This window comes from Nelumbo nucifera, chromosome 4 (genome assembly GCF_055504915.1).
Source record: "Nelumbo nucifera cultivar China Antique chromosome 4, China Antique-T2T, whole genome shotgun sequence".
Classification (NCBI taxonomy): domain Eukaryota; kingdom Viridiplantae; phylum Streptophyta; class Magnoliopsida; order Proteales; family Nelumbonaceae; genus Nelumbo; species Nelumbo nucifera.
The window spans coordinates 32040091-32057324 of NC_142652.1; the positions used below are offsets into that span (position 1 = coordinate 32040091).

The 17234-nt window shown below is 39.8% G+C and overlaps 2 protein-coding genes and 1 pseudogene across 2 annotated transcripts; all 3 read right to left on the minus strand.

Annotated features, from left to right (window-relative positions):
• Positions 1-7039: 7039 nt before the first annotated feature.
• LAC1 (laccase 1) lies at positions 7040-12560 on the minus strand. Its single transcript, XM_010276371.3, has 5 exons — positions 12330-12560; positions 12111-12262; positions 9769-10010; positions 8412-8540; positions 7040-8321 (listed from the first exon to the last, which is right to left on the minus strand). Exons 1-5 carry the CDS (start codon positions 12555-12557, stop codon positions 7207-7209), a joined length of 1866 nt encoding a protein of 621 aa, XP_010274673.1. The 5' UTR covers positions 12558-12560; the 3' UTR covers positions 7040-7206.
• Positions 12561-13810: 1250 nt separating this feature from the next.
• On the minus strand, positions 13811-14473 carry LOC109115627 (small ribosomal subunit protein eS25 pseudogene; annotated as a pseudogene).
• A 1065-nt stretch (positions 14474-15538) lies between these two features.
• LOC104609936 (serine carboxypeptidase-like 50) lies at positions 15539-17165 on the minus strand. The gene has a single exon (XM_010276372.3). It carries the CDS (start codon positions 17034-17036, stop codon positions 15672-15674), a length of 1365 nt encoding a protein of 454 aa, XP_010274674.1. The 5' UTR covers positions 17037-17165; the 3' UTR covers positions 15539-15671.
• Between the last annotated feature and the right edge of the window lie 69 nt (positions 17166-17234).

Consider the following 17234-nt stretch of genomic DNA (forward strand, 5'->3'; position numbering starts at 1 on the left):
AATTGATGGTGCGCAATCCAACCGATTCTAGCTGTCAACGACCTTGCCTCTGATTGGAGCAATAGGGGGCCTGAAACGAAGAAAGTGGGGAATCTCCGGGGAGGAACCCGACGAGATCACTTCGAAGTTCAAGTTAGTATTCTCTCAAAGGCAAGATAAAACCAGATGGCGCAAAATTCACATACCTTCTTCGGGGGGTAGAGAGCCTTTTTATAACCACCTCGCGCACTCACTCCGAGGCCTCTGTCAGGTCGGGTATGATTACTTCTGTGCTTCTGCCAGTTCGGGTGTCATCACCTCTACTGGGACAGAACCGCCACTGCTCCTTGTCGGAGCCGTCTCTGTAACTGGAGATGACGGTGGCAGGTGGGCGTTGGAATGCGGTTGTCAAACGTCAGATCCCAAGTCAGTCAGGTGCACCGCCTTGGATACGGACTCCTTCGGTGTCAGGTACGGTTTGTTCAGTTCGGTGTTCCAGGGGTGAAGTGTTGGAATGGTGTGCGAGGTTAAGTCTTGAGTTCGGATAGAAGTGTGGCCCGAACTGCCGTGGGGTAGGCCAGTTCGGGTTGTTGCCCTTTTTGTTCATAAGGCTCGGGGCCAAAGGGAGAGCTCGGGCTCCTTACTGGGAGTTCGGGCTCCTTGTGGGGAGTTTAGACCATTGGTTCCTCCTCTCGAAGCTCGCGCCTTGACGAGCTGTTGCCTTTGCTACGTGTTGAGTGGTTATGAGGTCGGGCCAAATCTTCCTTCATGAGTAGCATCTAAGTTTATAATATATCAATTGATACAGCCCAATATGTATTATTTTTTACAAGAATGATAACTTATAAATTTTAGAGTTGTGTTCCTTTTCATCCGTACATATCATTTTCATCTATATCGGCCATGTTTGATACACAACATTATGGATAGAACCAGAGTTTAAAATTTTGCAATGCATAGTGGATGTATTGGGAGTTTCCGATTATATTGAAATTTTAATTTGGTTCTATCTCATTTAATAACTCATACATTTAATGTTAATCACTACATTTAAGCAATATAATTCCTACATTAAATTCAAATTTCAATTTCAAATGTTAAGTCTTACATTTAAGGCAATATTATTCGTGCCTACATTCTTACATTCCCATTAACCAACTTTAAAGTGTAAGTGTGTGTCTTTATGGTAAGCTTTGGGCTCTACAATAAAGTTAATTTTCCTATTAGACTTATTTATGGGTCGAGCTGGGATTTCACTCTACATTAACAAAATTTTTTAGGCCCAAACCCGAAGTCCGACTTGACAAAATGAGATTGCCCAGAACAAGGAAAGAGAAAAGAGAAATCTAACCTGGATCGGACTTACTTATAACAAAATACACACACACACACACACACACACACACACACACACACACACACACAGAGGACCTGGTCGCTCATCGGTTGTCGCTGCTAGCCTAGTTCGTTGCCGCCTCGCCAAAGAATGTTAAAAACGACGAGGGACAAGAGGATCTGGTTGCTAGCTCACTGCTACCTGAGTTTGTTGGAGGGGGTAATGTCAAAAAAATGGCTACCGCCTACCACTGCTAGCCTATTCTCAACATCAACTTGCTGGAGATCGCTGGTTCTTTGGTGGTTGCTAGCTATCATTGGTTAAGCTAGAGATTGAGAGTGAGAAGTGAGATCAATGAAAACTGAAAAGAGGGAAAGGGATAGTTGGGTTAGGGTTTAGAAATTATAAAAAATAATTATATATTTTATATTATGGGAAAAGTCAGGCCAGGCCGAGCCGTCGTACTACCCAGCCCATGAACAGGTCTATTCCCTATGTATCATTTACCCGAATAAGTGATACCCATCTCCTAGGTGAGTAAGTAATTTTTCTAAGGGGAAAGTTTACAAAACATAATAGGACAAGTTTTCCCATTCTAACATTGGTTTTTTATAGGTAAAAAAATTATTATAGAACTTACCTGTGAATCAAAACAACATGGATAAGTAAACTTATCCGAGTAAGTGTTTTCCATGAAACATTTACTTGGATAAATGCACTTACCCAGATAAGTGACATTCAAACAAACGTATAAGGCCTACTCTTTCCAAACTGAGCCTTAAAAACAACATTAATCCTCAAATTTGTATTTGAAGACACGCCATTGAATACGCCCCCTAATTAGTTATATAATAAAATCAGTGGGCTGGTATGGGCCTCATCTTCTAAAATTTAATAGAAATGCATATCCATCCCCAATGCAAGATGCTACCAATTGTAGTAACATACAAGTAATATGCTACTCACGTTGCTTCTATGGTTACATATCAAATATGTTTCATATTTGATAATGTCTTTCATGGTTCGTAACTCGTAATATTTAAACAACAATTAAAAAAAATATATTTAAACAATAATCATGTTTGTGAATTGTGATGTACATAGAGATGACAATCGAACTTGCTCCCGTTGCGGCCCTTGGAATAGGGCAAATTCAGAGATTCACGTTCCCTTTGGGGATGGAGACATGGCTAGGATTTTCAGCCCCGTCAAGGTACAAGCAAGCATGTGGTGACACTCGTGTGGTACATCACATGTGTTCGGGGGTGGGGAGAGGATATGTAAAACCTGGCCCCACCCAGCCCTGTTGCCATTAGGGGTGCAAATTGGATGAGCTGGATTAGGTTTTAGCTAAACTTGGACCTAACCCTAAGAATTGAGTTTAAAGTTCCAACCTTGCTCAAGCCTGAACTATCCAATCCCAACCTAGTCGGGCTGGGCTTGGGCTCGAATTGGTCAATCAACCCATACTAAAAATTGATATACATAAGGGCAGATTTCAACTACCAAAGGATAAGCTTGAAACCAGCCTAAAAAAATTAAAAAAAAACCCCAACTTTTGAGCTGAGACAAACCCAAAGAGAAAAAATCAAAGCCGAGCAACTCGTATAAAATTGCAGGCTGGATTGGTATTAGGTCGGATTGGACTCGCCCAATTGCACCATAGTTATCATTCCTATACATGTGGCCAATGTTTTTTAACCGTTGTTGACCCGAACGGTTGGACCATTCGGCCCAGAAACCGTCCAAACAACTGGTTCCGTTTCACCCCTAACCCGTTCTTGGGTAAAAAATCATTGACTTTGTCAAAAAACCGCTGACTTGGGCGATTGAACTGTCGACTCGTTTGATCCAGATAGCGATTCACAGTTTAAAAAAAGTTGTAGAGAGGAGAGAAACACAGGACCTCAAAGCTGAGATCCAGTCTGAGGCACGAACTCAGATTTGAGATCCAGGAGAGAGAGAGAGAGAGAGAGAGAGAGAGAGAAGAAGAAGAAGAAGAAGAAGAAGAAGAAGAAGAAGAAGCAGAAGAAGACTATAGTTCAGACGTTGCAAGAAATCGATCTCAGATCTGACATCCGAGAACTCAGATCTCAGATCTTATATCTGTGTTTGTTGCCGTTGTCGTTGCCATTATTGTCGCCGGTGAGTGTCGAATCATCCTTCTCCTCTTCCTTCTTCTTCCCTCCTTCCTTTCCTTTCTCTTCTTTTCTTTTTTTTTTTCTTCCCTTTCTCCTTCCCTTCTTTCTTTCTTTCTTTCTTTCTTTCTTTCTTCTCTTCTTCTTTCTTTTTTTTTTCCTCAGCCAACAACAATCTCTTCTCCATTTTCCTTTCTCATATAAGCATATAAATATTTTCCCTAATGCAAAGTTGCAAACCGTTGGACCCGGACGGTCAAACTGCTGACCCGGAAACTAGTAGCTAGAACAGCTCCATTTCATGGTCGATTTTTAAAACCTTGCATGCGGCTATAGATGATGTAAGAAGCATTATGGTTAGCACCGTAGCAGCCATAGTGCCTTGTGGGTTTATAGTTTCGCAGACCCAAATTCAAAATAGGGTTCAAGTTCGACTATGATATGAGAAAAACAATAGTAGTGGTTCCATGAAGTCACTTCATTTAATTCAAAGGAGATCGCATCTGCACCTCACAAATGCCCGACATACACATCTCAACATGTATGGGGAACATCTCTGGAAGTTGTCAGTGAGAGATGTTTTCAATACATGGTTGGGATATGTTGGAGGGCGTTTGTGGGGTGCAGATGTGAATTCAATTCAAGGTGGGGCCATGTAAGCAAATCAAAGACTTTGATTTACATGTACACAAATAAGTATGTGTTTGAAACCATGTACATTTATTGACTAAATGTTTTGTACTTGATTTGTTTGGAAAACCAAAAAAAGCAATGATGAAACCGCTATTGACACTTAGGCGCCACATCAACAAAACAGTGAATAAACGCCTACCCATTGGGGGAAGTGTTAAAATGAATCTTCCCCCCAATGGTAGACGTACATATAAACTGAAATGTTGTTGAAGTGGCACCTATATGATAGCGTTTATTGATAAATGCCCACGGTTCTAAACACACGCTAAGTATGTGTTTGTTTCCGTTTATGTTTTTTGAATAAACGTTTGTACTTTATTTGCTGGTAAAACCAATAAATACAATAATTGCAACTGTTTATGACAATTAGGCACCATTAAGCGCCACATCAGTGTAACTGTGAATAAATGCCTGGCCGTTTGTGGAAGCTTTAAAAAATAACTTCCACAAATGCCTGACATACACAAAAACAAAAATTCACTTTTTACATTTTTTATGCATGCAGAAGAGCAAGAGAGAAAATGCTGAGATGGTGCCTATGTGGCACCACCAATAAACGTTTATTGAATAAACGTAAGCGGAGCCAAACACCTTCTAAGACTCACATATGACACTGATGCGGCATAAACACTGGCATCCCGCTTGCAGTGGCACCATCGTAAATATATCTCCATCTCGGCATTTTTACAGATTCACATGTAACAAATCGCGCCCACACCTCTCTGGTACTATAAATATGTGCTTTAGGGTTCGCGTTTTGGATCGGCGAAGTCCAAGAGGTCTGATAGAGCTCGGCGTTGTAGGCGTTGCCTTTTCTCTTTGCATTTTTACATTCCTATCGACTATCGTTAGGGTTGGGTGTATGCGATTTTTTATGTTCTTTCTTGCTGTTTACCAGTTTAGAAACAAAGGGCTGGATGTGCGTTTACGGGGAGAGCTGTTTTAACAAGCTTGTAGCTCTGAAAATCCCTGCAGGTTCTCTGCAGGCTTCCCCTGTTCATCCGAGCCCCAGACAAATATGGCCTCATAGTACGGTTTTGTGCTTTTTGGATTGGGTCTGGTCGTGGTTTGGAGTCTTTGGTCTTGAAGATTATTCTTCGCCAATTTCTTCGACCCCACTCATCCAATCCATCGTCACTCACAAATCCGCCTCCAAATGCCATTACATGTATTTTAACTGAAAGCTTCTTTTATGATTTGCACGATGAAGAGGAAACTGAAATAAAATAATCAAATCTCCTATGATTTGCTCAACAGTACTGCATTCAGATTCAAATCAATCGTCAATCATCCTCAGTTCTTCCACCATCACCATCTTTAAATATTGGACCTTGGATGCAGAGTCCTTAATGCAATCGCTTGTGAGAGCGGAGGTTCATTGAATCCTGGTAAACAGGATTTTGGTTCCCTATGTATAATTGCATTTACCTGCGAATTGGGTGTTTTGATGGAGTCCTATCGTATAACTATAAGTATGTTCCTACATGACAAGTTCCTTCAAATGATTCAAAGCGATTTGATTATCAAGGTTTTTAAAACTAAATCGGACAACTCGTTTTGACAAAAAAAAGGCCAAAATGGTTCGACCCGGGTCAGCAGTTTACTAACTAAATCATCGGTTTTTAGCATATATAAATCAAGACCAGATTTTGCAATTCTCTATGCGATTCCAAACACTGCCTTAATAATCTCCCTTTCTCTCCTGCCAAAAGATTTACAATTTCAACACCCTTAGACCTTTGATAAGTAGTAAGTAATCCTTTGCATTTGTACTGTTTCCAAACTAAGCCCAATGGAGATTATTACCACAGAAATGCTCAAGGAATTCATGAAGCTAAATCCTAAGATAAGATCCGTTTTATTTAACTGCAAACCACGTTTAACTCTGCACTGCAGAAAATAATCCTCATGGCTCCCGTAGGGAGATGCCCAAGAAAAAAACAAGAATCCCAGCTGAATCCATCTATAATCAGTGGATCATGCAATAGGGAAGTTTCATACTCGATAAATTTGAGTGAATGATCAAACAATCTGATCTTTTCCGGATCGGAAGTTTGGATGTCTCTCAGTCTCCACCAAAATTATCTGTATCTCGAAAAACTTAATATATAGATAGGTCAGACCTATTAAATCAAAACTTACGTCAGATTGTTCATTCTGATTCCAACTGTTTGGTTGGGCGAAATTTGAATCCCATTCCCATTTCTAGTGGAATGGCATTCTCCTATGAGAGGGAATGGCCATTCCGAAATTCTATTTCAGCTGATTCTAATTCTTATTTCAAGTCCTATCTCAACCAAACAGATTATGGGAATAGATGATTCTAATTCTGATTTTGATTCCACTGCAAATCAAATAAGTTGGATTAAAACAGAAAAAAACCAAGAAGCTCGCTCATTGCCTGTGTTATGGTGATGGGATCTGTTCCTCACACGCATATCCATCGTGCATTGGGAACATCTCCTGTGAATAATGACTAATAACTACGGGAGATGTTCCCAATGCATGGTAGGATGTGCGTGTGAGGAGCAGATCCGGTCTGTGTTATGTTTCTCACCCTATGCGACATCTCATAGGCCAAGGCTCGCCCAGCCCAATAAAGTGATCATGGTTTTTAAAAACGAACTGGTCAGGGGTCCAGTTACAAGTTCGAACGGTCCAACCGTTCAACCCGAACGACTGGCCCGTTCTGACAAAAAAAGTAAAAAATTTTAAAAAAATTAAAAAACGGTCAAAATATGCCCATTTGAGAGGCTTTTTGAGGAACCAGTAAGGTCTTTAAGCCGTGTTTGATAAAAACTTAGAGAATTGAAAATAGGCTTACAGAATCAACTTTCCGATAAAGCCTATATTAGATAGTTTGAAGTTTTAACTATATGTTTAACAAAGGAAATCAAATAATTATCGCAACGGTAAGTAGGACCCATATTATTGACCCGACCCGTCCACGGCCTGAAATAAATCCAATTCAAATTCCAGTCTGATTAACAACGTTATAAATATCAAATGCTTGTTGAAGGGATCATATAAAATAAAATGAATGAGCAAGCTGGTGAAAACTCAGCAGACGGGAAGATCATCTGGTGGAGGGAGGAGGCACTCAGAAGGCTTGCTACCATCTTTTACTATGAAAACCATTGCGAGACCCCATGTGGTATGCGCTTCAAGATGGCAATGCATGAACCAGACTCCTGGGTTGTCCGCCTTCAACCTGATCGCCGCCCATCCTCCGCTCGGAACTGCCACCGTGTTCCTCTCCGGCGGGTCGATAAGATTGTACTTTGCTGGGTCATGTTTGGCGTCGAAGTTTCCGAACCCACTCCCTACCACAAAGAAGTTGTGGCCATGAATGTGGATAGGGTGATTCTCTACATTGATAAAGGCCGTGTCTTGCAGCACTAATTCCAAACGAGCCCCATAAGGAACCACTAGAACCTTGGTGCCGAATTCTGTGTTCATGTTCTCGTTTAATGGATTCACGCCAGTGTAGTTAAAGTCAGTTGGTGGCTTCTCTGGGAAATCGGATGAGTAAACCCCAGAACTGAGTTTCCGGTAATAGGATTCCAGAATGGACATGGATGGATGAACGAAGGATTGGTTATTCATGGAAGCAGTGAATCTCTTGCCCAAGAATCCTTTGCAGGTTGTGTTCTTGGGGCAATCCTGAAGGTTCAGGCTTGTAGTGGTGATCACTCGCTTGTCCACTGCTTTAGGGACGTTACAAGGGTATTGGGCGGAGGCAAGGCTTCGAACCTTGTCGGAGAATTGGGTTGCGAAAGGGGTGTCTCTCATGGCGGGAAGGTTGTGCACAGATGAAATGTTGCAGGGTTTAATGGGTGGTGGCTTGGAGTTCATGGCCTTTCCTCCGTTGTACTGCAGGAAGCCGAGGGTGGTGGTTTCATCAAATGGAACCATGGCGGTCACATAAGGCCTTGCAGCCATTGGAAACCTTGTTGAGCTATCTGGGACCTGATCTGCACTGAGTAGAATATTGGTGGTTTGTCCAGGAGCCACCATGACTGCTGTGGTCTTGAATTGTTTGGTGTAAACAGCGTCGACCTCGACCACAGTTAATGTGTGGTTGGCTACAGAAAAGAAGAGTTCGCTGGTAAGGGCGGCATTGATGAGTCGAAGTAGGTAGGTCTTGCCAGGTTCTACTGTCTGTATAAATGTATCTGCATGCTTGTACTAGTTAGAAACTCAGAATCCCCTACAGATGTGTAATCAAATACTTAGTTATAACTAGCTATGCTGAATTAATTTACCTTTGCTAGAACAAGGATACAGAGGTCCAGGCAAACCATTGATGGTGTAAGCATCTGAAGAATTAGGGCCACTTCCATACATTATCATAGTAGATTCCATTGCTAAAAAGTCTGCATTCCACCATTCTCCTGTACAAACAACTCAAATGCAGCTTACATCAAACACATGTTCTAACATTATTTTTTTTTTTAAATAATGAGGATCATAGTATATATCCCATTAATAATTGCATTATGATGGGTAGATAATCTACTTGAGATTCATTTGCATGGATGGCTTCAAAACCAAAAATTTTCATTGACAGATTCTAATAAAGGTGGAGTAGCTCTAATAGGTGATAGAATAAGAGAAAGTAGACTAAGATGGTTTTGTAATGTACCACCACCTGTATATATGACAGAAGTGATATGCTGCAATTTAATTGAAGGGGCTAGAAGGGCTAGGGGAAGACCAAAAAAAGACAGAGATTGAAGCAAGGACTAAAATATTGATACTCACCGATACCCAACATAGATATGGATGTGTATCAATATAGCCAATACTCTTTTTTTTATTTTATAATAATGAGAGGGTCCCAAAACAGGTTTGAGACCCTTTAATGTTTTCAAAATATTTGTGTACCACTGTATCCAAGCATATCTGGATACATCAATACCGGTACGATACACATGATACAGGATGTTCGTATCAATACTTTAATCCTTAGATTGAAGTAGTAAGAAATGATTTAAGTGCTCATAATCTAACCATGGATACGAGTTTTTTTTTTTTTAAATTAACAATGGATATAGGCATATAGCACTAAACAGAATGGAATGATAAAACATGATTTACATAACCAACCCCATATATTTGTGACAAGGCTTAAATGATGATGTAGAGTCCAAGTGTTGAGCAAGGTCTCCTGGAACCAACCACCCCAACTTCAAACGGCTCTTGATGGCCCAGCCAGGCAGAAAACCAGTAGGTGGGTGGCCCAACCAGCCAAGATCGTGTATTAAATATGAAAATAAACAATGGGGTTGCCGACCTTTTGGCATCTCACAAAGTCCCAGTGACAACAGTCTTGTTGAGTCATGTATAGTTTTCTATTGAACATTTGAAGCATAATTTCTGGGATACTGACCAATGACCATGGCCAACTGATGGGTGTACCGATCATTACCTGTATATTTTATTTTTTTTCCTATCTTAATCATAATACAGTTGGTTGAGATCTACCTAACAGCTCTGCTTTTTTATCCACCCATAGTCCCGTAATAACCTACATCCAAGCATGCCCCCCAGCACAAAATAAATAAATAATTCAAAAAAAATAAGACAATAATTAGATAGTAAAGGTCACCAAACTCTCACCAAATATTATAGGGATCTCAGCTTCAATTGGTGGTGAGAAAGGATAGGGCATCCGAGGATAGATGATGAAAGCACCATAAAGGGATGCACGTTGCCATGAGAGATGGGCATGCCAGAAGAGGGTGCCCCTCTGCTCCACGACCTTGAACTTGTAGGTGTATGACTTGCCGCTTTGAATAGGGCATTGTGTTACATAGGCTGGACCATCAGCCCATCCTGTTCTTAGCTGCTTTACTCCATGCCTAGTTAATAAATAACAAATAAGCACACACACACACAGATGTAAGAATTGCAAATAAAGACAAAATTATCTCCATTCATTCATTAGTATTATTGTTATATGGAGTTTGGTCAACTAATTATTTAATAGATCAATTTACATTATCACTGGAACTCCTTGTAATGACAGTTGGGAATCTTCTTGAATCTTTCATATAGAATAAGAACCTTTCCCCTGTTTGTTTCCCTATGGACATAAATCCAATTAGGCAGCATCTGGGGACCATACCAACTACCGGGAAAAACTTAGGGGGTTGGAAATGTTCTTGGGCATGACACGTTACTATGGGTGTGGGTCAAAAGAGTAATTGTCCTGCAAAAAAGACAAACAGTGGACTGAATGGGTTGACGTGTCATTGCCAAGAACCTTCTCAAGGGCCAAGTGAATACTTTCCTTGGATTATTTACAGGTGATAAAAATTAAACCTAAATATTATCTAACATATATAGTTAATACTTAGCACGTTTATAGTTCATGCTATTAACTTGAATTTTAATCAGATCGGATGGGGTTAAATCCACATCGGATCCGATTACTAATAGGATGTAATCAAATGTCCCATCGGATATTAGACTTTCGGAATCCATTGACAGGCCTGCCACCCACGGTCTGATGTGGACAAACACATGGCTTCATGGGGCCAATTGGAGAGCTGTTCATCATTCAAAACTTAACAATTCCGCAGATTTAAGGGATTAAACATGGCTAAAAGGAGGGTGAATTCTCCTGTAAATTCAGGGAGGGATATTTTGGGTCCTGATCTTTCAGGCTAACAGTTCATATCTGCTACGAGCCCACCCATTTTGCGACATTGGATGACGCTGTTGTACTGGGGCAGATTTCAAAAGACGTCTATGAACCGGCCTAGATCTATTCATAAATTTCTGGGCTTAGAGCTTAGGGAAGATGAGCAGTTTTAAATTAAACTAAACGCATTAATAGTTAAATAGGTAGGGAATATGCTAAGTGTCTGATCACTTATGAGGTCATTCTGGGACCAGTTGATACAAATAATGAATGGCCTGCAACTTCCCATTGACCGGGCTGGGCCGCTGGAACATGCCTCCGCTCAGAAAATAGTATGAAATCTGTGTATTTGACATTTCTTTAGATTGCACTGGTTCTGAATATTTAATGGGTTCTTATTGAAATCTCTTCTTTCATGTCTTCAACCTCTAGCCATATTTCGATAAAAGAAAAATAAAAGCAGATCAATGATGGAGACAAATGGCCTTCCTATATTGCTGGCTTCCTATAACAAATCGACAATCCGGGGTGTTAAATTAATTGACTCAGATTCAAAGCTCAGATTCTATGGTGCAACCAATTATGAAACTATAACATGCTTGCCAACTCTACATAATACCTATTCTTTTATCAAACCAAAGGCCCACTTCATGGATGCAATCTGTCCATTTGATTCACCTTGACGTGGCTATAGTTTCAGAGAGTCATCTTGTTCAAAGAACAGAAAAAGAAGTTCAGAAGCGTCATCAATAAGATCAATCCCTTTCATTTGCATGGTCAAATTTGAAATTTCCCATTAAAGTAGTGGGATTGATTGTATGGTTATCGTCATCTGGTGATCATGGAAGTGCATGGATAACATTATCTATCCAATGGTTGCTTAGGAAACCCTCTTGGGAAAGAAATGACTTCAAGAAAAATGGAAATGAGATAATCTATAGGAGTTCAAGAAAGGAATTCATTTCCAATTTACATCAGCCTTCTGAAAATGAAATTATGGGTTCAGATGCCACAAAGAAACTGATTCCAAAGAATCCATTACACCATTTGTTTGAGAAGTGAATAGGTATATGTGCAAGTTTAGTGAATAATAGAAGCCTGTGTCAACTTATGAAAGTGTTTAGAAGTTCATGGCTACCCCTTCCTCACACATACAAATGGATGAAATGTACTGGACAACCAAAGGATAATTTGTTGCAGGGTTTCACATGCAAAATCATACTAGGTAGAACATTTGGAATCAACAATGAAATACAGGTCAATGCTAATAAGGATACAACCCTCAGATTCTAAATACTTGGAGAAGAATACTCACCAATGGATGGTAGTGTTAATGGGAATGCGGTTTGTAACCTTAATTTTGACATCGTCACCTTCATGAACAGCAATTGTTGGTCCTGGAAACTCCCCATTTACTGTGAGAAGAGGCTTTGTGTGGCACAGGCGGGTCACATTCTTCCACTCGATCTGAAAAACAAATTATCACAACTCTTTCCTTTTTGTTTGTTGGAGAGAGAGAGAGAGAGTTGCTTACATTAAAATGAAAATGTCTTGTGATTGATGACGAAGTAGAAGGGGAAGCTCCAGCAAGTAGCAGGGTTCCCATCCATACACAGAAAAGAGGGAGCATTAGCAAGCTATTATGCAGGTAGTAGCCCTCCATTACCTCTAAACTCAGAAAACCCTGTACTATCGGTTTAAGTTTATGCATTGAATTGCATACTTGAACCACAGTTACGTGTATATAAAGTGATTTGAACATTATTTTTAAATGGATTGGTAGGTCAGAAGAGACAATAAGCAGGTAAAATAAACTTTTTCTTTTTGCATTTATTTCATCTAAGCCTCTTAATTATTATTTAAAAATAAGTCCTTGATAAGAAGAGACAAGACCTACCTTTCACTCCATCCACTGCTCTCATATTTCTATCATATAACATTTTCATATTCAGAATCTTTTCAACCACTTCTGTCATTTACTAAATGGATTTTTCTTTTCTACAATCAAAATCAACCTTTCTGTTAGGTGTATTGGTGAAGTTACACAAGACAAAACATGGTCAGCTAAGCATCTACTCTTACAAATAATTAGTATCACCTCTCCTTTATCCTCTTTTTTGTTCCTCATTATTGATAAATAGTAAAAAATTTGTAGAGATACTCTGTGGACATAGGCTCAATATGCCGAACCATGTAAAATTTATGTGTTCTTTTGTTCTTGTTACCTTTGCTACTTTTGAGTTATAATGCCTTAATAACCAGAAATGTGGCTATGTGGGCTTTGATATACATGGGGACATTACAGGGAGTGGAGAAATCTATAATTCAATAAATGCTGTTGATCAGCTTGCCAATTCATTCACATAAAACAAACTTAGGTTAATACATGATTTCCTAATAGATGTTTGATTTTAACATTGACTCAAAGATATCAGATGTGGAAGCTTTTCCTCATTGATAATTTGGAGTTACAAAACTACTTTGACTATTCTATCAATTTTTGTATATAAAATACTTGTTAGCTTGACTTCTACTAGCAATTGAATAAGGCAGAGTAATTTAAATGGAAAATGGCTAGGTTGGATGGGAGACTTGGCCAAAAGTTTTAGTTTATGAGTCAATTAGCAATAATCTATCTGCCTGGATTGGATCAAATTCAGTATAAGTTGAAAATACCCAGTTGAACCTAACCAGACAGAGTTCTAAATGGGTTTAGGTTTAGCAAATTGTCAAACTTATTTTCTAGCAGTGGATCTTACGTAGGGCATGGTTACCAAATACCAAGTTCAGTTGTGAACCGACATGATGAATGAAATGAATGAACTGGTCCTTTTCTATTTCCACAATGGAAGTGAATAATTATAATTAGAATCAAATATCAGTTAATCAACCTTCTAATTGAACATAGTAACCACCAATGATGCAATCATCCTAAATTCTCCTTTTTTAACAAAGACAGAGATGGTATTTATCTCAACAAAGAACTGAACCTAAACTTGAAATTCTAGCAATAAGTTAATCAGAATCCATAATATAAAAAAGAAAACAAACAATAAAAAGCACTTGGGTATTAGTTGCCCTAGTTTAAACCTGCTGGCTTGCATGTGCAGAGTCTTCAGACACCATCCTAGTAAAACCTCTTGCCATTAATTCCTTGAGCCATCTGCACAAGCAATCCATTGATCCTCAATCTGTCAGAGACAATGAAAGGGGTGATAAGGTGCTTCCAAGAGAAGCTTGTCATAGGTGGCCTGGTCAAACAACACCATGTTGTTCACCTTCTCCTTCTGCTTCCCTTTCTCCACTTTTTCTTGTTCTGTTTACTGCCCCCAGGTTTGGTGGGCTTGGAAGATGGAAGAGGAGCTTTTTCTTCTTTGGCACCATGCGATTTGAAGAAATGAAGAGTTACAGAGGAGGAATGGGGGGGCTCTGCTAATGTAGAGATGCAGGTGCCTTGTCCTAAATTTTCCTTAAGGATCAGTTTGGAAGGAGTACAAATACAATATGTAGAGTGCAAATCTGTGTATTTTGTATTATTTTGTATGTATTTGCACTGTACATATTTGTATTTGTACTATTTCCAAACTGAGCCTAATAGATTTTACCTTGATAAATCCAACTTCAATTATAGTGGAACCTTGAAACTTGTTCTGTTTTATACGTATTTGCATCATACATATTCGTATTTGTACTCCTTCTAAACTGAGGAACCAAATAATAAATAGATTCCATTATCAGAATTTATGAAAGACAACCAAATTTAGTTCTGCCTATATTACACCAGAAATTCATGAGCAGTATAAGAGAACTACAGGAACTGAATAGACCATCAAAAAGTCAGTCCTCCAGCTGCTTAATGGATTTCACTAATTGTCATTCTGATAAGCGTAGATTGTAACTCTACTTCAAATCCATGAAGTATATGCCCTCAGTTATGATCCAATTCATTATTAAATAGAAACATTACCCAAATTCAAATCGATTCAGATATAGGCGTAGAGAACCAATGGGACTATCTTATCAAATTGTATCATGTCTAAAATATGGCTTTCTTCTTTACTAGTAAATAGTAATTGCATAATGCAGAGTAATTTAGGGGAAAAAGGGTATATATGGTATGAGCATGGGATCCAACAAATTTAGTTGACAGTCAGTTTAGGAGTGGCACTAGGTCTCAGATTGAATTAATTCAGTTTCAGTTGGAAAATGCTCAACGGCTCAACCTAACATGGCTAATGTTTTGTTTGGGTTTTGGATTGGAAACCCAGACCAGTAAAAGAAACAACAGAAGGTTGACCGGTAAGATCAAGATTTTCCATCCATGGGACTCCTTTTCTAGAAGTTGATTTTACATAGAACATGGCTAACAAGTTCAACACTGAGCTAACATAATAGATGAAATGGTTGACTCAGGCTTTTCTTTTTTATTTCCACAGAGGTGGAGAATTCTGAACAAATAAATCATTTAGCTACAATCTAAGGTGGTTGAGAGGAGTGTTCATCAAGTTTCTGCCTTGTAATTGAACCAACCAACCATCGATCAAACAATCATCAGAAATCCTCCTCAGTGGGCTAATAGATTTTACAGGGCAACTTACTGGAATTCCTTTCAGAACCAATTAACAGGAGTTTTATATACCCACATTTATGCAAGCCACCCATAATTTGAATTTTTACCTTAAAGGAATTATTTAAGTAGCACATGAGAATTACTGAAACTGAAAAGGCTACCAAAGACAAAAATTCAGACAATATAAAATCCTATTGTAAATAGATTCTACTAGTTGTTATTATGGCAAACTTAACTAATAATATCAAGTACAAAGCTTTCACCAATGATTTACTTTGTTGTGGTAGCAGGAAAGCATGATAAAATTCAAAGGAAGTTCCTCAAATTAGATTTTGGAAATTTCTCCTCGTCATCTGCAAACAAACCCCTCTCCAGGACCCAGTCTTCAATCATTGCCTGAGAACTCAACGACTGGTCAGCAGGGACCAGGTGCCCAGCCCCTGAAACAACAACTTGGCTCAAGCTCCCCCATTTCTGAACATACCCAGCAAGCTGCTCGTTGACTTTCCAGACCTTCCTTTCTGCCACTAGAAACCTCTCTAGACCCTCCCATTGCAATTTCTTTACCCACGCTTCCGTGGAAACTACTCCATCTCTCAAATCAAACTGCCCCTGATACAACAAAACCTTACTCTTCTTCACCAATTCCTCTACCATGAACTTGACACTCTTCATTACATCTTTGTGCAATGCATCCCCAACAACGTCGCTGCATTCTTCCCAAATTATGGATGTCTCCACGCCCAAAGCCTTCTTTACTTCTTCCTTCTGCAGAAAAACACTAATAACGTCGGTTTCATAAGGTCTCATCCTCCTCAAATCATACAGAGTAGCTAACCCTGTCACATTCTGCAGCCAACGCAAGACCCTGTTACGTGCGTTCGTAGCTTCAGTCCAGTTCCCCTCTTGGGTCAGTCTCACAGCTTCAGCTTGAAATTCCTCGAGCTGGGTTTTCTGATTTTCATTGATCAAGCCAGAGTAGTATGCGTTTATGGCGTGGGTGGCGACTTGAGTAACTGGATCAGTCAATCCATTCCCAATTGCGACACCCCTTAAACTCAACCGACGGGAAGGGGATAGAAGGGAGTTCTGTTGCAGGATGTAATACCCAATTGCCGGAACATACTTTCCAGCATAACTCTCGCCGGTGATATAAATTGGACGAGACTTGAACGACGGGTTTAAGGATATAAATGCATTGAGTGCAACAAATAGATGCTTGGCAACGGTATGCTGGTCCCTGGGAATCTCCCCAGGTGTAGAAGCAACACTAAACCCTGTTCCAATTGGGTTATCAAGGAAAAGTAGACCAAACCTACGATTCCAAGCACCGGTATTTGCCTTGAGAGTTGGGTTTTCCCCATCAGAAGACAAAAGCCAGGGACCGAGCTCAAAGAAGTTACCGATCATGGAGGAGCATCCGGGGCCGCCTTGGAGCCAGATGAGGAGAGGTGTTTGAGAAAGAGCTGAAATGGGACTTTGGGCCTCATAGAAGGCAAAGAAAATAGCGGAAGTAGAAGTCGAATTAACGGGGAGATAGCCAGTTTTAGTGGGCAAGGCCTCTTTAGGAAACGAAGGGGCTGCGTTGGCTGGTATATTGGACGGAAAGACGTAGAGAAAACAGAGTAAAAAGGAGCAGAGGAGCTTGACGATGGAGGTGTTTGACTCCATTGGTGTGCACAGTGAGTCTGCTACTGGTACTGGCCAAAGGCATCGAATAAGAACCGGATTTGATACTCGATGCACTCCGGATCCAGTGCGTTTGGACTGAAGAAATTTTTCCTTTGAGTCCACACATTTTGTGACACTTTCAAAGTTTTAAACATCCACACAACCCCGTACTAAATACGAGAAGTTAATCATATATAT